The sequence below is a fragment of the Anomalospiza imberbis genome, chromosome 2 (assembly GCF_031753505.1).
Source record: "Anomalospiza imberbis isolate Cuckoo-Finch-1a 21T00152 chromosome 2, ASM3175350v1, whole genome shotgun sequence".
Lineage (NCBI taxonomy): Eukaryota > Metazoa > Chordata > Aves > Passeriformes > Viduidae > Anomalospiza > Anomalospiza imberbis.
Genome location: NC_089682.1, coordinates 22330825 through 22354430, shown reverse-complemented (window position 1 = coordinate 22354430; position 23606 = coordinate 22330825). Strand labels below are relative to the sequence as shown.

General features: G+C 35.5%; 1 protein-coding gene across 3 annotated transcripts in view; it reads right to left on the bottom strand.

Annotated features, from left to right (window-relative positions):
• Window positions 1-327: 327 nt before the first annotated feature.
• The window catches only part of NLGN4X (neuroligin 4 X-linked), a 161581-nt gene continuing 138302 nt past the window's right edge, over window positions 328-23606 (bottom strand). For all 3 annotated transcript variants that reach the window (XM_068180116.1, XM_068180118.1, XM_068180117.1), the window contains 3 exons: window positions 14489-14674; window positions 11861-12650; window positions 328-3569 (listed from right to left, as the gene is read on the bottom strand). In XM_068180116.1, the coding sequence (XP_068036217.1) occupies window positions 2720-3569; window positions 11861-12650; window positions 14489-14674 (1826 nt within the window). In that variant the 3' untranslated portion in view covers window positions 328-2719. The remainder of the gene's footprint in view (window positions 3570-11860; window positions 12651-14488; window positions 14675-23606) is intronic.

Genomic DNA, 23606 nt, shown 5'->3' with positions numbered 1-23606 from the left:
AGCCTGGGAAAGTACTTTAGTTTTTCTTTTACAGTTTCAAAGTATATTTTGATATCATTATTATAGAATTCTATGAAGACCCTATAAATCTGTTCCCTCTATAAATCATACATCAGTCCAGATGTATCAAATTATTAAATCAACTTGATTGTAATTACTTTTAAAAGCTAAAATCATTCACTTACAGGAACTTTTTTTACCCAAATGTCACAAGCCTGACACAGTACTGTACATATTGCTAGCAGAAGACAATTGGAAGTACTAAACAAATACTGTAAGTCACATTACAAACATACCCAACTGATTATGATGCCAAGCATCATTACCTTTTTTTTTTCACTTTTTTTTTTTTTTTTTTACTTTTTTTTAAACCTTTTTTTAAGAGTTATAAACTGCTGCATCTCAGCTGCGGCATTACATAGCTGGTGGAAATGGCCTGGTATAGAGTCAGCATTAATATATTATGTGATGGATCAGTGAAAAAAACAAAACTATTTTCCATTTCCTACTAGTTGTACTTTGGGGTCGCTGCTTCATCACATTCCAACCTGAGCTCCCAGGTCAGATTTATAGCACATTTTCTGCAGATAAAGGATTATATTATCCACATGTTGCATTTTTTGTCATGCTATTAATTTTTTATTTCTTTTTTATTTCTTTCCTTCAGAATTTGCTTTACTGCCTGCTACAACAAAGAGTTGTGCAGATGAATAGACCTCAGTGAATCACCTTGTCTTTGATTTTATTTGTAGAGGTGATTATTTCAAGGTATTTTATTAGAAAACAAAAAGTGTGGAAAGCAAGAAGAGGTACAAGGCATCTTGTGTTAATCATTATGGGACATATGATATCAATGCAGTTTAGCTGTGAATTAATAATAGAAAATACATCTGGGATAGTCACGTTCAAGTGCAGACCAATTTGTTCAAAGATCTTTGGTTACTATCTCTCAATGATGGAGTAACTTTCAAAGACAAAATATAAAGCAATCTTCATCTGCAAAAACTATTTTCTAGCTTTTCACATTCAAATCACTTGTTTGAATCAAACTGCAAAGTTACTTTGATAGCTCTAATTGGCCCCTGTTTTTCTAGTGAAGGAAAGACAGAAGGGAATAACCAGCTAATAATTTTGCCTTTCCTGAGAGTGATGCTCTCTGGGATTTTCAGTTTTATTCAAATGCAGAACAGCTGAGGATTTCTCTGCCTCTCTCTCCATAATGCTCACTGACTGTGGGACTGAGTGCAATGAATCAGCAAATAAGAATTTTCTGACAGGTACACCCTCAAGCGCAAAACAAGATACTTGGCTGAGAAGTTCTTTACACACTCATCACTCTGAACAGTTTGAAAAACAGCCAGCCAACCAACCAACCCTGCATTTCTCAACTTTCAAATTGTAGTTTCATTTTGTTTAGCAATGCTGAGGGGATGCTTTCTCAGCTGAGATTCCACTGTAACTGCTGGTGAGTATAAAGCTAGTATTCCTTGAAGAAGGCTGACCAAAACACAGGCTTTCATTGTTTTTGTCAGGGCACAAAACTCTTCCTAATGTATCACAATAACCAAGAACTACAAACTGGACTCCAAATATATATTATTGGATGTTTCTTGGTTCAGTTCAACAAGCTTAAAACAGTAATGCTTTTCTTTTGTATTTTTTCTCTTTGTTTTCCAATCCATTGCTGTGTTGGAATTTAACAAAGTCTAACACAAAATTAAATTATAGAAAAAATGTTGCAGAAAAGAACAACAATCTCCTATGAATACTTTAACATGCACTAGTGTAACCTGTAAGAGAAAATACGCAGGTCACACAGACAACTGTATCCTCTGCATGACACCATGGCCTCATATAAATGAAACATGTTAGAAAAAACTCATGGTTTTTGTTAACCACTAGTAATTAAGAAGAAATTCCTCCTTTGGCCTTGGAGGAAACAGAGGTCATATGACTAATGTATATACACATAGGTCACAATCGAATGCACAATCTTTCTAAAAGCTTTTTTCAAACTGAAAACATCAATAAAAGCTGCTTCTTCTTTTGTTTGTTTTTAAACTCACAGCTATGTACATTTTTACAAAGTTTCTTTAAATATAGTTCAGGCTGGCAAGTCATCTCTTTGCACAGAACTATACGTATTTTACTGCATAGTCAGTCCTCCTCTTTTTTTTTTATTTTTGTTTTTAATAATAAAATTCTAATTTCCCCCATCTGAATTACAGCTTCATATGCTGGGTAAAAGCCCATGGTGATGTCTTTGTTATATCAACGGCCATGGTATGGCACATAAAGAATCTTTTTTATAATTTTATTTAGTTAAAAAAACCAAAACAAAACACCTGTACAGTCACTGGCTCTGTGTTCCAGAAGACTCTGCTTTGCTTGTTACACTTACAACACCATTTTAAATTACTTCTTCTGGCCTCAACTTTCAATCAAAGTGGCTGAGATCTTAAAGCAGTATTGTAACAGCAATGTACACTTTTCACATTTCACAGGGTTTGTAGTTGATCTTTAACATCAGTGAGTTTCTGTGGGAAGGATCAGTAAGAAAATAATGACTGTCCTTCTCTTTTACTTATTTTTACTTTAGATTTTGACAAGGTGTTCAATGGATGGTATATTACTTTTTCTTCTTCTTTTTTTTCTTTTTTTTTTTTTTCTTTTTTCTTTCTTCCAAGTGGCTTGTGAGGGTAGATGGGGAAGGGCTGAGCTATACCCTAGTGGTCGAATGTCCATGGGGCAAATTTGTACTGTTTTGTCCTCCACTGAAGGTGTTGAAAGTATGCAAAGGCTGCATTCCTGTTAATGTATTTGGAATCATGGTTATGGTGTTGGGTGTCATTAGTGGGATGTCATCTGGGGACCTTCTCAAAGTGAGCGTGTAGTCAGGCGGACAGGTGAGTCTCAGTGTGTCGTGGGCCTGCAGCGATTCACACTCGTGGTCATGTTCTAGCTGCTTCATCTGTAAGGACATGATCTCTTCATTTTGTATGTGTGCTATGTCGTTGGTGGTGTTCCTCTGCGGGCTGGGGCGCCTGTGAGTCTCATGACGCCGCTTATCCTTCTTGTAATATAATGCAGCAAAAGCTAAAATATTGAGGAACAGCAAGGAGGCCCCCACAGCAATGGTGACACTCAGCTCTGTGGAGTAATCCCTTTTGTTTTCTATCAGAACTGTTGTATCCTCTGGAGCTGTTTTATGGGTGTCTTTTGAATGTTTGGGATTGTTGGCAGGTGTCATTGCTGGACGTTTGGTGGCTGGCCATAATTTCCCAGGAGAACGTCGGGTCACATACGGAAATGAGGTCATGTCAGGAGGGGGGACTTTAGTTGTTGTGGAAACATACTGAAATATTTCATTCAGGTTGTGAAGGTGTGGTACGAGCTCCAACCAGAAAGCAACCTTTGTTGCTCGATAGTGGTCACGAACTCGGGGTTTCAGGCCAATATGTAAATAAAGTTGGTCTTTCGGATTGTATTTGGACCAGGCCACTTCTTCAAAGCGGTTGGGTTTTGTGTGGATGAACTTTGTGTCTTGTGGAACAGGCTGGTTTGGATCTCTAAAAAAAAATTAAACCAGACAATATTATAGTCATTAATATTCCCACAAAAAACCTACAACAAAACAAAAGCAAACACACACAAAACCCCTCAATCTTACAGTTAATAGTTTATCCAATACTTACAGTAACCTAAAAGCAGAAGCTAAAAACCCTCCCTGAGTAATCACAGTTAATAAATAATCAAAAGAAATTACTTACTGTAGAGAACACCTCAGATACTACAATTTTTTTTAATATTAAAAAAATGCCGAAATCATAGTGTTTCAGTTCCCAAAAGGTCATCTGAAGTTCTGTGATTCAGTATCATTCTCCAAGGAGTGTGTCTTTGAGGCATACCATCTTAGAGAAGTAACAACTACCTCTTCCTGTGGTAAATGTGTAGGTTCAACCCTTCTCCAGGTTTGACACTAACTTTCTCATTTAAGGTACCACTACTTCCACTGCTGCAAGTAGTAAATATGGGTATCTAAGCCCCATGGCAATATTGGAAGTCCTTGTGAACACACAAAATTATACTAGCTGTGTATATTACAAGGAAAAAAACCTCTTCAAAACCTGAAGTAGCAGGGCTAATACATGTACTCGGGAACCATTTCTGCTTGTTTTCCTTTACTGAGCTACTAGTCCTCCTGCATTTAAGTATCAACTAGGCAAAACAAATCTTTGAAAGACCATTGTGTCACAAATCTTTCCATCATTTCCACTAGCAGATGACTATTTGAATGTTCCATGTGATCAGTGCTATGAAGTACTGGGTTTGGTGGCCAAAGGAAAATGGCCCTTAAGTGACATGAGAAACATTTTAGCTGAGATCAACCAGTTTTAAAGTACTTCAGTAGTAGTAAGATAAAAGTACTACACAAGTCAGAGATAATTTCAAAATTGTTAAGCCAAATATTTTTTTTTACAGGTTCAAAATGAAGACAAACCAATGCCACATAGAGGATTTAGATGCAATTAACATATGCGAACCCTTATAATTTTAGAAAAAAATAAATAAATAGCATGAAAAACTACAGAAAGTTAAAATTACTAAGTTTAATACTATGTTGCACAGTAATTTGAATCGTCTTTTCTAGCAATGATTGCTTTCTGTGGCTTTGTGATGTATTATACTGAGAGTACATTATTTATTTCCTGTGCATTACCCAGAACTTCCCATTCTCCTTTTTATTCATTCATATGCATTAGTTTATTTCCTGTGAAAACAATTCCAATATTTTCCTTTTTTTCCAATATACGGTTACGTATATGCTGGGAATACCAAACCCCATCCCTACAGATTTTAAAGCATGTTTTTTCTTTTTCCATTTTTAAAAGCCCATAAATCTCATAGCATACTTTAGCATTCCTTTGCTGTACATAAAGACGTATTTCTTAGTTTTTAAATGAGACAAGTAATTTGACTTTAATAATCTTATGATTCCTGTATTCTTTTTTTACCTGAAAGAAGGTATCTTACTTTTTGTTGAGGGAAAAGAATCACTTTTCCATATAATTTTGGTATTTTGGCTTCCTTATGCTTGTGATTTTAGTGTTTGTGGGTTTTGGGGGTGGTTTAGTGTGCTGGTTTTTTTTATTTTTTTTTTTTTAAATATTTAAATATATCTCATCCTTCCCATTTCAATAAGATATAAAAATACAAACCAGGGGTTCTGAAATGTTACCATTTCTTTTCTTTCTTTCTTTCTTTCTTTCTTTCTTTCTTTCTTTCTTTCTTTCTTTCTTTCTTTCTTTCTTTCTTTCTTTCTTTCTTTTTTTCGTTCTCTCTTCTCTTCTCTCTTCTCTTCTCTTCTCTTCTCTTCTCTTCTCTTCTCTTCTCTTCTCTTCTCTTCTCTTCTCTTCTCTTCTCTTCTCTTCTCTTCTCTTCTCTTCTCTTCGTTACTCCCTCCCTCCCCCTATCTCTCTCTCTCTTTCTCTCTTTCAACAGTTAGCCAAATTGTGTTAGTTCAGAAAAAAAACAGACAATTTATACATAATTGTTCATCCCAGTTCAAATTAAAGAAGTAATATTCCCTTCCAAGAAGTACAGAAACAGTTGTATGCTGCTGCTTTGAGGAATTCTAGCATGAACTGAAGAGGGAAATAAAACTATTTATTTTGTTATTAAAGAACAGACAGAAAGATCTGCAAAATCTAAACACAAAGATATTGGTCCAATTCAATGTATCTACTTTGAAAAAAACTTTGAGGTTCAAAATATAAATTCTAAAGCAAATCAAAAATCAACAAGGTTATCTAAATGCAAAACATTTTTCTTCTCAGATACTCAAAATACTGCAGGAGTTCTGGCACAAAATCTTGTGTCATCCCACCTTGCTGTTCTGATTCACATCCCAAAAGACTCTGGGAATGGTCCTAGAGGGAACTGATTCCTTAATTAGCTCTTGTAAACAAGTTGCAGTTGATACACCATATAGGAGATGAAAAAGCCGAGCACTCACTTTAAGAAGGAGCCAAGCTGGACATGCACCATTAAAATTTTTAGTGGTCCTATAAAAATTATTATTATCATCATAGCTGATGATTATTTTAGTGAATAACATTTTTTAAAATTAGCATTCTCACTGTGGCCCCTTCCAAACTTACCCAATTTTGTATCCTTTGATTCCCTTCCCCTACAAAAAGCCTACAAAGCAAGTAAATATCAGCCTCCTTTTTCCTCTCTTCCATCCTCTACTTCCATCTGTCATTTTTAACTATATTTATTGGGAGCAGCCAATTATGCCACCACCTCCTCCAAACACAAGAGAGAAAATAACATTACATGAGCCTGGGCTTGTATTTGAATATTTGTTTACAAGGCTCTATGTGGGCATGAAGTTGTCCATTGAAACAAGAAACAGAAAAAAATCAGCCATCCCTACAGACAAGTAATTTCTTTGCTGAGGATATCAGAGCTCTGCCATTGACATCAACTCTAGGGTTGTTCACTTAAAAAATCAATAAAATTGTCTGAATAGTCTCTCAACTTGGAAGATAGATATTTAAATTATATTGGGTTTTTTTACAAGAAACAGAAATAACTAAGTCTGGTCCTAAAAAATAATCTAATAATGGCCTTGGATCTTGGTTTTATAGACTAATGATCATTTGCCAAAAATATTCAGTAGATATAAACAAGAGCATTTTAACTTTCCTTGGCCATTCTGCTATGTACACTGCAGAAAATTCATGAAGTTACAACTAACTTACGACTTGTTAAGTTTTTTTCCTGGAGTAGTTGGTCAGCTTATCCTACTGTGAACCATTTTCCAGTTTTATTGGTAGGCATAAAACATAGATGTACAGACATTCATTTCTCCTATCTAATCATCTGTTCAACAAAATTCTTGATCTGTTGCTTTTATTTTAATTTTTCCCTTGCCTTTTTAAGACTCTCACAATTCCTTTGTGTTTCTAGATGTTCTTGAGGCTGAAGTGTGTAATTTTGTAACAAAGACTCCCAGGAAACCTTCTTTTAAAAATCCACTGCAATAATGATGATAACAGTATAATAAGAACAATATATTTCCAGTTCTGTACTTCTTACAATATTGGCTCTCATAGCGAGGAGATTTCTTGTTTCTCCATTTGTCAGTTGGTAGGGAGGCTTTTTCTTTTCTTCATCCAACTACTATAACAAGATTGATAATTATTGTTATTTATTTTGCTGTCTCATTACTTATTTTTACCACCTTTAGAATTCAGCTTATCCATCAAAAAATATCTCCATCATGAAATGCCTGAAATTTTTTTCCATATGACAGAAGAACATATCTTGTCTAAGGTATATTTTTGTTATTGCGCAGAATAATCCTATTTCACCTGTCACTTTTTTTCCTCTTACTTTCAGTCTGCACTAATTTTGCACAACTTATGATGCTTTTGTATATTTTCATTCAAATCACACCACATGAGCTAGAGATGTAAAATCAAAACATCAATTTTTTTCTCAGGTGATATAAAGTAAATATGCCTGCAATGGATGTCAACTGAAGAGCAACACACACTCCTGTTCACAAGGTAGATTAGTAGCTGACCTGGACAGTAAATGAAGGAACTGGGTATTTCATAGCTGATTATATTTTCATGAGAAAAACAGTGAATTAAGAAGTTTTATCATATCCCAAATTCCTTATAAAATGGTGAAACATCATTTGTGTTCTAACTACTTCTGCCACAGCATTGACTATCACTCAGGACAATGGAACTGTTACATTAATGTATTTGAAATGTTTTAAATTTTGTGTTCTTCTCTATCTTCACTGGAGAGCAAAATGTCTTCACAGTTACATAATTTTTGTCTCCAACACTCTGAAAGGCCCCTAGATACTTTATTTTCTTTCAGTAGTACTCTTTGTATTAAAAAAAAAATGGATGAGAGAGAAAAACTGGCTTTTCTACATTCTTCTGTCGATTCTTTTCATTCTATCACAATACTATCATTGACTATCACTCAGGACAATGGAACTGTTACATTAATGTATTTGAAATGTTTTAAATTTTGTGTTCTTCTCTATCTTCACTGGAGAGCAAAATGTCTTCACAGTTACATAATTTTTGTCTCCAGCACTCTGAAAGGCCCCTAGATACTTTATTTTCTTTCAGTGGTACTCTTTGTATTAAAAAAAAAAATGGATGAGAGAGAAAAACTGGCTTTTCTACATTCTTCTGTTGATTCTTTTCATTCTATCACAATACTAATAATGCCACAGCCATTCCTGCTTGAAGGACTGGTACACAGGCATGTTTTCCCTTACCTCTTCTCCTCAATTATCACCTGGTCCCACTGTTTCCATGCTCCCTGTCAGCAAAGGACTAACAGCTAAGGAACACAAACCATAACTACACTGTTTTGTTTGACTAACACTGATTTTCCATTGCAGACAGTTATTTCTTCAGATGAAAACATAAAAAAATGTAACAGCCTTATAAAGGTGTTGTCTAAGAATTGATTTGAAACTTGCAAGTTTAATCAGGTCTTCTATTAGAGAACCAAACTACATACAAAACACAGACATTCCTAATAACTCAGATTTGTCCTTCAGAATCAATGGTAGCAAAATTATTCTGGAGCATTTACCTGAAATACAAAGCAAACAAGGATATATCCCCTAGACCTTTATCTTTTCCAATACCAACACAGGTGTAGAGCGGGATGAATGGGAGAAAAAGTAGAGTACTGCAATTCCTCAAAAACAGGGCAATTTTTAGAAACCTAATAGATTCCTGTAATGAGAGCATGGCTTTGTATCTACTGTGTGAAACTCCAAATTCTTCACAAGAGCATAGCTGGCAGAGTATCTATGAAGGACTGGCCTCATGCTGTTTACTCTTCCCCTGCTGATGTGTCTGCAAAGGAGGTAACATGGTTCTAACAGAACTTGGCATATAAAATTACCATTGCAGTTAGGATGGCACTACTGGCAGCAGACTGAAGCTCCAAGTGCACTTCTTAATGAAGCTCTCACATATAATTCTGTGCATTGAGGAATTCAAAACTGTATTTTCGTGTAATTTTTGTATCCCAAATGTAGTATCTCAAACTTACACTGTAATAAATTGTTTGCCTATTTCTAAGGCATGTTGATAACACAGTTTTGAAAAGTCCAAACGAAAAACTCCTAATAATAATCATCATCATAATAAAAAAAAGTCATAGGTAGAGGATTAGCAAAATACAGCTTCAAGGCATTCATTTTAAGCACAAACTATTAGCCATTAAACATTTCTTCACCTCCGATTTGCTAGCTTCAGTAACCAACTTTCAAGTTAAACACAATAAAAGCACTCTGCCCTGTGTTGTGTGTTTCACCTACTGATTTTACAAGATTGACCTGCCCTACAAACCCAGCCTTGGCAGTAGGCCCATTAAACAGTGTGTGCTTTTTAGCAACAAATGGCCTGTCATTAAAAGCCTAGCAAAGTCCATCTGAATGATGCATCATCTGAGCCATAATCTTAAAATAAGTACCTGGATCCAGCCTCTATGGGAGAGTCACAGAGATTGGAAAAGTCTCAAACACATTAAAAATAAATAAATAAATCTGCAGTTCTAATGTTCAAAGCTTGCCTACAGGGAAATGTGAAATAATAAAATCTTTCAGTTAAAAGATTTTTTATGTTGCCATGAGTACAAATACAAAGCAAGACAAGTAGTATCATAATAAGGATGGGAAATTATCAATTAAAAATAGAGTGGGGAAAAAAAACAAAGCAGAGCCCCCAGCAATGCAGTTTTGAACTGTATCACTCATCTTGAGAGTTGAAGGAGCTGCGTGGGTGCAGAAAGTCCAGATTGCAAGTGAGTGAGCAGTGTGGAGAACAGTTACCCCAAAGATCCCATTGCTCCAGGTTTGAGGTGCTACAATCTCTGTCTTTCTGTTTGAGGAAGCAGAGGTACAGAACAAATGTAATCTTAAAATATTATTTGCCTCCAAGTGTTCTCTTGTACAATGCAGAACAATTGATCATTGTTCACCCAAACAAAGAAAAGACCCCATCAAGATAATATACATTGTGTTGCTCTTTTCCTTTCCTTTGAAAACTGAAATTTTACAGCTAGAGGCCATTTCTAATTATACATCTTCCAGACTGCCTGTAAGGGAGTGAGTCTGTAATAGAATATTTACCCCATTCCTGTCTCATCAGCAATGGGAAAGTTTCAGAAGTGACTAATGGCTCTCCCAAAGCACCTGGTTTTGCCTTTAGGTATAGTATGATGATGGCTTTATAACTAGAGAACTTCGTATAGCCTGCTGAAATTAGTTTTCAAGTAGCAACAGCTGGAATGTGCTTGAAATGATGAATAATGATGGCACCTGGAACTGTGAGAAGCTCCTGTCAGCCTCAAAAACTGCTTAAATACAACGTCTTAATCTACAGGGAATACTAATAAAGTTATTGTAAGCAATAGTGAGATCATGGAGATCTTTCATCTCCATCTTAATTCCAATGAGGTATATTTGTAAGGATCTGAAGTCCTCTATGTATACATGGCATTTCATCTACCAAAATAAAGACAAACTGATGTTATCATCATCTCTGAGCATGTGGTACAGCCATCATGCAGCATTGTCTGTCCATAAACCATTTCATCACAAAATTTGCCCATCCCAGTACTGATAACTTCTTGTTGCCAAATATGACTAAATATTACACAGTTAATTCATTTTTGTTGCTGAACTCCAGGGCTTCTGCATGCTTTTGCACCTATTTGTCTATATGCAGTACAACAAAATAACTTTTTTTTCCTTGTGCATTAAGCAGAAGCATTTGATTGGTTTTTACTCAATTTATGCTTGAGGATCTTGTTAAGACTGCAAAATCTCTCTCTCGACCACCATTTAGATTAATGGAAGGCTACAAGGGCAGCTAAAGCCTCTGAGTGTTTCACAATAGGCATCTGAGTTTTTCTTATATAGCTACACACTGTTCACTGCAGTGCAATAAAGCTGCAGTTTCCAGAGCCCAATCCTGCTATTAAACATTCAGTGGAAAGATTTACAGCCCCTTTGTGCCACAAGTATCTTTGTTTTAATTCAGCACTGAAGACTCAAGGTTAACAAAAAAAAGCCCTTGCTGCTGAAGTAAAACACTGCAATACTCTTTAAAGGAATGCTATAGGAAGAGAGCAGAATTTATTAATATTGCTCACAGATTAAGCTGTTTTGAGGGCTGTTTCCTTGGTGTTTACAACTCTTGTTCATCAAAATATCGATGCTTTGATTTTTTTTTGTAAGCAGAATTAATTTAATTTTTAACTTTTTCAAACAAAATTTATATCTGAATCTCCTTTTCATTCCAGTCAAGTACTTATTATTGCCATTATAGCCCTCAGAGGGAAAAATAATTTCCAGTGTCTGCCTTTCTGTTCTAATTCCTCCCTGAGTCCTCATCCCTGTGAAGGTCGCTGAAAAACAAGAACTTCCTTTCTTTAGTAGCAGATAAGTGCTATCTGCCTGACAGTTCCTTCTTCAAGTAGCAGACATGTTGCCTCTGATTTTTCAGTATCTTAGTGAACCACCTTTTCTCTGAGACACACTTTTTGTCTTAGCAATTGTCCTATTTTTTGAACCAAAAATACAGTGTGTTATTATTCTCATTGAGCTACTTAAAGAAAATAGTTTGAGGGAACACACTAATTAAAAATCTATTAAATATGAATAAGTCTCATTTACCTCCTATCTTAACATAAATATTTCTATACTACTACTTCAAAGTCAGATTTTGAGGCCGCTGGAATGGGAAACTGAGTATTTTAGAAGAATGCTATCAACAAAATGAATGCTAGGGGTCACACTTACCCAGTTTTGGCAAAGTTAGTCCAGTATGTCATAACCACTGCACTGAGCATGACATCATTCTTGGAAAAGTTGCAGTTGAACAGTTCTGTGGGACCAATCATAGGAATCCCAAACACATAAGGGACTTCATCACCATGAGCTGAATCAGCCCAGCTGGGTTTCATTTCACTTTGGCAATGGTGATAAAATGCATAGAAATATGTTGGAGAGCCATACTGGGCATGCAGGTCAGCTGTGGCAACAGCTGGAGCAACCCATTGGTGGTCTGTAAAAAGAGCAACCAGGGTCTTCCGTCTTGTTTCGGGATTTTCTTTGTCTGCCCAGTCAGTGTACATGAATTTAATGGTCTCTCGCAGTGTGTCCTTCCCTTCTGGATAACCGTATAGATTGTCCACAAAATTGGAGACAGAAAAGTCAAAATCATTGGGAGAAACACCATCTTCATTGTCTACAATGCCATCCACAAATTTTAAACCTTCCCCTTGATTTACACCCAGCATTATATCATAGTTAAGGAATTCCCCTTGCTCCATTAGAATCTGAGGGTCATCGGGAATCACGTCTCCATCTATCACAGGCCCAAAGGCAATGTGGTACGTGGCTGGAGTGATAGTCTGTTGAATGAGTTCTTTGTAATTCTTATTCCGCAGACATTCAACCAAATCAGTGGTATCCAGCATGTCGCAGCCCACTTTATCTGCCAATATCCGAGTGTACTTGGCAGGCTGATAGTTCACTGCCCAGCTGGACAGGGCTGTTCCACTCTGTATGATTGCCTTTTGGAACAAACCTGCAGGTGCAAATTGTTTAAATACAGATCCAATTAGATATTTAAAAATATATACCTATTAAAAAAAAAAAAAAGAAAAGTATTTCTTACTAAGGAAACAAAGCTTTGATTATAGAATCCCTAAAGGATGCATACAAGGAAATTTTGAAACAATTTCCATAGATCCTACTTACTGCTCCCTTTTTATGCTATGTAGAATAGACTACTAATTAAAATCTCTCATGTTCTTGATGCTCACACACAAAAAGCATGAAGGTTTCAGGTTACTGTTTCAAGAACAAAGCTCATTCCTGTATTGCAGTTTTCTTGTGTCTTTGATGGAAGCCCTCTGGCTTTACCACATTGGTAGTAATGTGAAAATTTCTTTGAAGGACTGGCAGCTAAAGGCAATCATATGCTCTTTGCCATGTAAATGACACTCATAAATGCGTCTTTCAGTAATTTAAAGGTCAAATGAAAATTACACGTTCTCATTTCCTTCACAAAAGCCATGCATCATACTCACTTGAAAAAAATCTGCTCTAATAAGAGCAATTTCATACTTTTGAATCTTCTACTCTGATACTTTTTATTTACCATTTAATTTTTTAATTATTATTGTGTCTAAATGTAAGCACTGCCTATATGTTGAATTAAAATATATTTAAATTTATTTGCAAGATAGTAAGATGATATTCAATGGTTCTTTCTGTGTGTTTTATGTACACTAATACAAAATCAAATGAACACCCAATCTAAAGAGCTTCTTTGTTTAAAGCACTGAAAGGCAAGGGGAGCTTACTTGTGAATCTGCCCCATCTGTGTTTTTTATTTCTGGTAAGACCACTAAAATGGACTATTTCATATTTAAACTGAAATACTTGGGTGTCTTCTGCACATGGTTTCTCAAGTTCTCAAAATGCAAAAGACAGTAAAAGCTAGAAAAGCATGTGGGGTTTTTGTTGATATACCTTTGAAGATGATTACTGAATGCACACACTACAAAATTTCAATTTGTAATCAGTTAGGTTTTTCATAGTTCCATCTGCTTGATTTTGGCATGGTTTGCTCAACAGTTATTCACTGAAATTTTATTTGTATGAATAAACTGAATTGTCAAGCATAATTCTATGTATTTCTAAATTAGGTGTGTTTTCCAGCCTCCCTGCTATAACTTCAGACTGTGGCTTACCTGTTACAAATTTCTGTCTGTTTTAATGTGATAGAAATGGAATGGATTAATAAATACAATAGATATTTTGGTGTTGTCTTTTATCAAGTCTTTCTAGATTTGGTCTTATCACCAGGAATATTTATAGTTCAGTACTGGTGCTGTAGATTCTTGGAGTTTGGATTTGGGTTTTTTTGTAGGGTGAGGTGCTGCGGGTAGAAATCCCACAGCTCACTTACCAAAATCTGAAGAACACTGTGTGGGATCATACAGTACTTGTGGGGAGTTAAGCACAGTTTTTAATAAGGCTTAGTTTAAGTAAGGAAGGAAAGCATCTATATATATGTTAGAAGTGCAGCCAAGAGTGAACAAAAATGAAAAAGGTCATTGCTCTTTTCCATTTTAATTAGGGCAAATTCTTTGATGGGAGAGCCAGTGGAATCTGTTGATAAAGCTAGAAAAAGTATACTGCCCATGGCATTTGTTGCATGAGATTTGTGCTGTAATATCATTTAGTTTTCCTTATAAACATATTTATGTTGACTAATACAAATCCAGAATTCTATCTAGTAGGTACTTTAGAAAAATTACAGACCTCGTGTAATTCTAATTCAGACCACTTCATTTGGCATTTTCACTACATTTTAACATTAAAAAAAAAAAATTACTTTGCCTGGAGGATTGTTACCTTCTGAATAGTGGGAGAGTGTCAGGAGACTGACACAGGAAGCTCCTGCCCCAGATCCAAAAATAGTAACTCTCTTCGGGTCTCCTCCAAAAGATCCAATATTTTCTTCAATCCAACGTAAAGCTTGGATTTGGTCAAGCAATCCATAATTGCCTTTTGCAGCTTGGTCCCCAGTACTTAAAAAACCTATAAGGCAAAACCCCATAATTTTAGTTCACCAGATACAGAGTTAGCTACAGGGTATCTACATATTCACAACACATCTTCCCATCTTTTCATCTTCTCTGCTTTTTTTTTTCTTCTTTTTAAAGGTCACAGTCCTAGTTAAATGTCTCCTGAGCAAGCAGAGAAACTCATTCTGTGTGCTGTTTAGATCGAGTTTGTTTTTCCCTACTTCAGAGATCCCACTTATGAAGAATCACTATTTCCTTATTGAAATATTTCTGTAACAATGCAACAATACAGAAAGATGATTTAAAAAATTTATAACTGGATGTAAGTCAGGTACAAAATCTTAGGAAATAATTTTTGGGCAAAGATATGAGATAGCCAGTCTATGACTGAAAACAACACTCCCTAACACAGTGATTTAAATACTTCTTACGAAAATTGTCCTGAACCACATAGATCTTTACATTTCTGTACTTGTGATATGGATAAATGTACTCAGAAAAAAGAAGGCTGAAGTAAATAGTAAAAGGAACATGAAAAAGCCTAGGAAAAAAATTACATTTCAATTTCACAGAGGATATTTATTAGGAAGATAGTAGGTAAATCCATAGCAATATAGCCTTTGGTGCGGAGATTTTATCTGAACAAATCAGGTCTTGTCTTTCTCTTTGGAAATTGCAGGAAAACCTGTGCTGCTGTGTTTTGTTCCTGAACTGTGGTTATCAGATTATAGGAAAAAAGCATGACATGTTTGCTGCTTGTCTTGCAACTGAGAACAAAATGCCCATAAGATTAGGACTGAGATTAATTTCAGTGTTTTGAAACCAGCTAAGGTGAAACATTGCAGTTATCCCTGCTGCCTATCATTCATAGTTAAGACCTTGTTCTATGTCCAAATTACCACATTGAGCCATGTATTCACAGTCCTCTCTTTAACTCCCACAGACCTTTACCTGTTAGACAACTGCAAAGACAGAAGTCTATTAGAAATACCTTACAGCATATGGAAGTTTTCAGATGGACATTATTGATTTAGGCACCAGTGACAGCTGTCAAAGATAAAACAAAGACATCACTTGGCAGTTTTTTTCCAGCTAATTATTAGCTGGGAAAAATTTGCTAGAAGGGGGACCCAGGACTTAGGAGATCAATGGTCTGGTGCAGTTGGAAATGAAAGAGTCTGTTATCATAAACCACGTGAGCCTGCTGTAAGACCTCCATGCTCCTGACTGGAAGGTGAGTCTTAGGTCCCTAGTGGAAAAAAGACTTTGCAGTACATTTCCCAGGCTTTGGCAAAGGGGAACAGATTTCTTTGCACTGACTGCAATAATTTTTTGTTTATAGGAAGAATGAAAGTACACATGATGGAAGGTATTCAATAATGGAGGAAGCAGAATACAAATCATATGGATGTTGCTAAATAACATGATAAAGTTTTTTAATTTAAAAAGTCTCTACTAATGGAAAGCACAGTCATAAGAATGACAGTACCTTTTTTTTTTCTCTTCTGAGCAAATGGAGAAAAAATAAATACTCTTAATCCATAATTGTCTCAATTTATTTTTTAACAAATGTTTTACCTCTTTTTTCACACGCCTTTGTTATCTTTGTAAGCCTGTCAAAGAAAGAATAACCCACTTGCTTGGCTTTGTTGCTGTAGCTCACTGCAATATTCTATAATACTCTATAATTAAGGCTTTAGTCAATCAGAACTATGAAATCCATTGGATAAAGAGAGTGTTGTAACCTTTAAAGCAGAATGGTAATTAATATTCAGAGCCTAAACCTGTTTTAGTTCTACTAGCAGCATCAAACTAAAGCTGTTTGAACTTTTAAATTTTGAATTCTTACCAAATGTTCTAAAAGGTGAACTTGATAAAACTGCAGTCAATGAATATCTAAGGTTCAAAAGATGATTTTTTTTTTTGTTTCCACAGTTGTCTGTTGATTCTCTTAATTGTAAGTACAAATTTTCTTAATTTAAAAACCAATCACCATGGCAAAGAGTCAGCCCCATATTACACAAACTGAATTAATAAATCTGTCTTTTCTTGCCGAGGGTATATTTTCTTTCATGCTCTGAGTACCAGATAAAAATATTATTTCAAAGCTATTTGAAGAAATTCAGGCAAATAGTAACTATTTGTCCAGAAATACACAACACTGAGAGTTTTTTGGCATTTTTCTATATTACTTTGGTGAGGAGGAAAAAAAAAAGCTTTTTTAAACTGAAGTTCCTGAAATAAGAGTTGTTATTTTTCTCTGACTCTATGAAGGAAATCATTCAAGAAAAATTCTTTAGTTTTAATCTACTAGATAGAAATAGTCAAGGAGAAAAAGATTACAAATGGAAATTGCTGGGAATTTTCCTTTTCTACAACCTTTAAAAATACATGTACTCAAAAGCTACATGCTGTCACGTGCAATGTTTTGATAACACAGTGAAGACACAAAGCTTCACACAAGGCTCCTTTAGATCTCACTTAGACAAAAAGAAATCCTTAGTTCTATCTTTATGGTTGGTTTTCCCATATGCTACAAAAATCTTACTGAGATACTAGTGGTCATATTTCCCTGTCACTACCAAAACGTTATGCAGAGACCCACAGGGACAAGTAGAAGAGAAAAATATCCATAAAATCCACCCAAAGAGTTTACTTTTGTTCAGCTCCAGCCTTGTCTAGTGGTTGGAGGCCATCCCTACACATCCCTAGTATAGCTGGCAGACCTTCAAGAGTCAGTCTAAAGAGAACGAGTGGGCTGCCTGTCCACTGTACACATTTCATGTACTTTATTTTACCATGACCAAGCTATTGTCTGGCAATGGGCTGAATGAATGACTTCTCATGGACACAGTGCACAAAGGTCAGGACATCTTCCAGCTGAGGCTCACCGAGAAGGGCCCAAGCTATAAGAAACTTTCTGCAACGTGAAACAATGTGAAAGGAGTGGTGACAGTACTGAGGTTTTCTTTGGAAATACACTCTTATCTGAATTAAAACACTATTGTACACATGATCGGGATCAAAATCATATTTTCCCAACCACAGGACTTCAATTTAACATATGTAGATTTAGGAACAAATAACGACAATGGAAAAAACCGCCTAAACACCATTATGTTAAAGATTGTAAATTATGATCTGAGAACTATGACTTCACCTTACGGATAAATGAAATCACCAAGATAACTGCAATCTTGCTATAATTTTCATTTAAAAAATTTGTATTACCTACTTTCTCATTCTTTTTAAATTATTAAAAAAAAATAATTACACAACTTCCCTTTTACATTTTACACACAATAATACCGAATATTACAACACAACAGGAAAAGTCAATTTTTTATCTTCATATTTTGGCCCCATGGGCCTAATACATATCAAATCAATTTGATAGCTGCCTGAAAGCCTAAATTTCAACTGCGAATGTTCCTCCACTACTTTGTGCCTTTTCCCCTCTCTCTCCCTCCTTTCCAAGCCCCAAGCTGAGGGACTATTTCCCAGTGGAAACAGATAAGGTTGCCTTGGTGAAAGCTGGCATAATATTACTGGCTCAAAATAGTATCAAAACTTTAAAATATATTTTGGTACTGGTAAACTGCACTGACTCTCAGATTTAAATAAAAACAGAAATTCAATCAACTGTATTAGATTTTTTTTTTCTTTTTAAGAAGGAAAATATAAATAATGAAAAATTAAACTTGATTTTATCAAGAATTTTACTAGGTACTACAATCAATTCTAAAAGTATATCTTGAAATGAAACATACTTTTCTTTGTAAATGAGGTACTTTTGCTTCAACTTCTGCCCTTCACAGGTTTTCTTAAAAACAAAATGTTTAATTTCTGAGACATAGCCCTCAGACAAAAAATAATGCCAAACTTATTAAGAAACATTAAACAGCCAAGATGTCACAATGAGAAATTAATCACCAGGAAATCTGTAGAAAATCAACTCGTTAGTGCATGTTGATCTATTTAAGTCCTCTTTTTTAAGCCTCTGCTGCATTTTCTGAGTTCACATTTCTTTTGACTTTATGCCTTTTCATGACTGCTGTCCAATAGCCTGCTACAGTTTGTTTGTCAGGTGATGTACAAAGATTGATCTGTACAGCAACAGATCAGAACTATGACATAAGCAATATAAATAAGATACTGGTGACTGTGCTTCAGAGTACAATCATGTCTTTTTTGTTTACATTTGTGAAATACCAGAGTAGGGCCTTTTCAAAGCAAAGAGTAAATGGCAAGTATACAGCAGAGTCTTCATATTTTCTAATCGATTTTGTCTGTACCTAATCATATTTAGTACTGTAAAAGTGGACCAGTTCAAATGCAAAGTAAAATTTATTGGGGATTACTGAGAACATAAGAGACTGCAGTTGGCTCAGGAAGACCCTGAAATATAAATAGTTGTAGAATAGAGAAGCATCAGAGGGAATTATCATATAAGTTTGTCCTATGCTTGCCCTTCCCTAACCATTCCCAAACATCCCCTATAGTGTTTGGAGGCAGGATGTTTGGCTGGATGATAGCTTGGTTGGAATCAATATAACTATATATTTCTTGTTTGTTTTTTTTTATTCTATTAACAGTATGATGTAAACCTTACTGAAAAGCTGGTGGGATGCAAAATAGAGTGATGGTGTCCTTGGCACAGGTTTAGCAGAAAAAAACCCAAACTCCTGCAGCATGACTGGTCTATGCAAAGCTGAGTAAGAACCACGGCTGCACCTGAAATTTCTACCTAGAGACTAAAACAAATGAGATGACTGTCGACTGGCTATGTATGGGTCTCTGCAGAAATAATGTTACACAGAGACTTCTTCATCCTGAAAACAAAACAACAATGCCTTTCCTCCCACTGCAAATTGGCTTGAAATTTGCAGGTGCTCTACCAAAACAAATGTTTTAATATTCAGAAACTTGAGAAGTAGGATAGTGTGTTATTCTGAAGCATCAGTCACAAGAGGGAATTTCTGCATGCTATGGCTATTTACCATATCCAGCTGCAAATAACACTCATTTAAATTTTAATTAAGATTATGGTAAGTGAAGAGAAACAAGCAGTGAATATAACTCAGCTTATAATTTTTATATGAGTGTATAAATATGTTAAAATATAAAGGACAGTGGTGCTTTTAATTAAACTTTCTAGCTTGGGTTTAAGAAAACAGTCTCTTCTGATTCTGCCTTGATGGATTCTTTTCAATTACTTCTATTGGGAAGGTAAAACATAAATTTCTTTGTTTAGAAAGAACATCTCATTACTATATGCAGTACAAAAGAATAGGTCAGAGATGGTGAAGTGAGAGTATTATTTGTTTCTATATTGATTCAGTACTGAAACCGAAAATCTACTTTTTTACAATTCAGGAAAACATCTAATGTTAAATATATAAAAGTCTTTTAAAAATGTTCTGGATAATAAATGTTCATAAGAACACTTAGCAGTAAAAGAATGAGAAAAGACAACAGGATACATTTTAACAAGATTTAAAACCTACTTTTATGCATATTTCTAAACAGTGAAAAGCTTCTTAATATAAATTTATCAGAACACCAGGGAGATCAACAGTTTTCTTCTGTCAAGCCATTATGATATTCTATAATGAAATGTTTTTAAGGAATCTAATTGAAATTAGTACATTAAACTTAAACTGCTCTTAAATTTGCCTTGTTCATTGCAAAATGCTCACAAGCTATTGTGCAATAAATATCTGGGGTCATCAGCCTATGATTTGAAAATATTTCATAATCATTGATCTAGATGGTCAAATCCAAAGGCATTTAACAAGAAAAAATATGCCATGACTACCTATGAAGAAGTCATGAAGTTACACACTCTTTTTTCTCAGATGAGGAAATACAAAAAACAAGCACAAGAAAAATTATAGATTGAGACAAAGCACAATAAGTGAAAGAAACATTTAAAAAGTAACTAAAGGAAAGGACACCATTTGACACCTCCCAAAAGCAGCTTGAAGCCTTGCCAGTCTCTGAACAACAGCAACTTGGAAGTCAGACCCACCCCACTTCTTCCTCTGGTATTGTGTCCTTTGTGTGATGATACAGCATGGGACATCTGCTTGGTCAATGTGGGTCCACTGTCCTGGTTCTTGCTCACCCTCCCAAACTCTTGTCAACCTCCAACTTATTGTCTTTGGGTAGCATGGGAAAAATAAAAAACCTTGGACCTGTGTAAGCACAGTTCAACAACAACCACAATATCAGTGTGTTATCAACACTATGTTAGCTATAGACACAAACCACAGCGTCATATGGGCTGCTCTGAAGAACCTTAATTCAGTCCTTAATTCCTAAATTAAGAACCTTAACTCCCACCTGTCCTAGTACAGTATTCTAAAGCTATGGCACAATCTCCACTTCTAAAGTGATGACATTTGGGTTTTGCCTTTTTTCTTTTATATGTTCTTTGTATTATTCCACATGTATTTGTGGAATAATGTCAGCTATTTTATTAGTAGCAACTTTTCCCAGTACTTTTCCATGGCCTTTCTCTAAGCAGAAATACAAAACAAATTCCAGAGGCCCAAGCCCAGGAGGTACAAGGCCCCAGTGCTATCTTGGTTCTACCTGAGAACCAAGGCCAAGAACAACTCTTTGAGATACATTGTCATAGACAGAGTACAGCCAGTGCTGAAGGGAGGGGCTCCAGAGAAGGGGCTTGACGTGGGGGGATTGCATCACCACGTGTCCTCCTAATTGGTGCTTTTTAGCAATTATGCTAATTTCCTGAAACCTATACATGTGTACTCATTCCTGTAGGGGTGGGCTTTTGAGGACATCTATCCATAATTGCTCCTGAAGGCCTTCAAATAAAGATCCCCTTTTATATTACCTCCTTCCTAAAATAATCTTGAGTTTCATTTCCAGGTTGGGAAAAAGGCAACAAAAGCATCTGGTCACTTTGTAGAAGTGACTGTCTCATCCAAAAGAGGTGCGCTGTAGGTCTATGAAAGCTAGAAATTATTTTATTATTTTCATTATAAAATACAGATGAAACTTACACGAAACTAAAACTACATGAACATATGTTTGATTTTTTTTAATTAAACAATCAATAATATGATGCAGAGACAACATCTGTAGCTGTATATCCCTAAAAGAGAAATAAGACACAGAAATTTTACATATTTTAAAGACATAAAAAGACATTAGATTTACCCCTAAAAATGACAGGAAAGTTAACCTGCATGACATAAATGGCAAGCATCAGGTTTAAAAACAGCAAGGGGATTTTTGTCTTTAATTATCAGCTTCAAAAGGTTAGAATCTTTCAAATAAAAAAGGGTTATGTGATATTAAGTGTAATTTTTTTTTTGTAGGAAAAACACCAATTGACCAAGCTGACAATACTATTGCATTAATATACTGGTGTCAAAATCCAAGCACTTACAAGCCACTGTGAAAATGAGAAAGAAAAGGTTCTTGATGTTAATGTTAAGAACTTCATGAAGTAATTTTTTTTCCTAAGTATTTAAGAAAAGTAGTTGCCCAACGTATTTTGTTGCTTTTATGCAATGTTACTTTTAAGAGAAATAAAATTTCTAACCCCCTACCACCAGCACCCATTAGACCAGGCTGCTCAATGTGGCCACATTGACTTTCAGAGGTGTTCATATCCACAGCTTCTCTGGTCAAACACCAGGCTCACTTTGCTCCAGTGCTTCAGCACACTCACAGGAGGGAATTTCTTCTGAATTTCTCCTCTTTCAGTTTAAAGCCATTACCCCCTGCTCTATCACAACACCTGTGAAAGCTCCTATCCAGGTTTCTTGTAGCCAGTACCTTTAGGTACTGAAAGGCTGCTACAGGGTCTTCTCAGAGCCTTCACCTGTCCAGGCTGAGTAACTTTAACTCTCTCAGTCAGTCTTTACAGGAGAGGTACTCCAGCTCTCCAATCATCTTCATGGCCCTTCTCTGGACTGTTTCAGACAGATCCGTGTTCTCCTTAGGCTGGCAACCCCAGAGCTAGGCAGAGTATTCCAGGTGGTGTGAAAAAAGTAGGAAAAAGCAAAAATGCAGCGTTTAGCAAAAAACTACATGCCTACTAGGTTGCCAGACATCATGAACCAGTTAGAAAATGAAATGTGATTTCAGACAGCAGACTTCTGCAAGGACTGACCACAGGGAAAAGGGTGGTGCTTAACAAGTGATCATGAGCAGAGGTCTCACTTGCTTCTGTTCCATGGACAATCCTCACCCTCTTAGGTACCATTTTCTGTTGCAAGACATAATGAGTTACCTCACTGGGTTGTGTTGCTTCCTCTTCTCAGTTATATATATAACCCCCTTTTTGTTGCTATCATAGCCTCAGTAATGCAACAATTTAAACAGAGATCAGTATATTTTAAAGTATGCTTTGACTATTCTAAGTTTAAGCAACTCTAGAGAAACACCAGCAAAACATATATAACTATGTTGTTTGCCAGAAGACTTTGATAAAGTGGAGTCATAAATTAGACACGTTTTTTTTGTAATCTGGGACATTCCCTCAACTTGGGAAAAAAATATTGAAGATATTAATGTTATGTTCCAATCAATGAAAACGTGCAGCTGCTTGATTGTTTTTAGCACATTATATCATATGTTTTCTATAAAGCTCTGAATAAATTTGGAAGGTCATGATTAGTCTTGTCCTAAGACATTATCATAACAGGTGAAATATTTTTTCTTTTTTGTACCAGTTTTGGTAAAAATCTGATGATTTAAAAGATTTGACTGTGCAATTCTTAGTCAATTGGAGATTTTGCAAGGCATTCAGTTAGGTTTATTCTCAGTAATACTATATAAATGCATAAATAACTAACATAAAAATATAATACATAAATAACAATATAACCATTAAAATAAATTAGCAGGTGGAAATGACGACTATTCTATGAAATGTGGTCCTAATGGGAGACTGTCCTACTCATTGT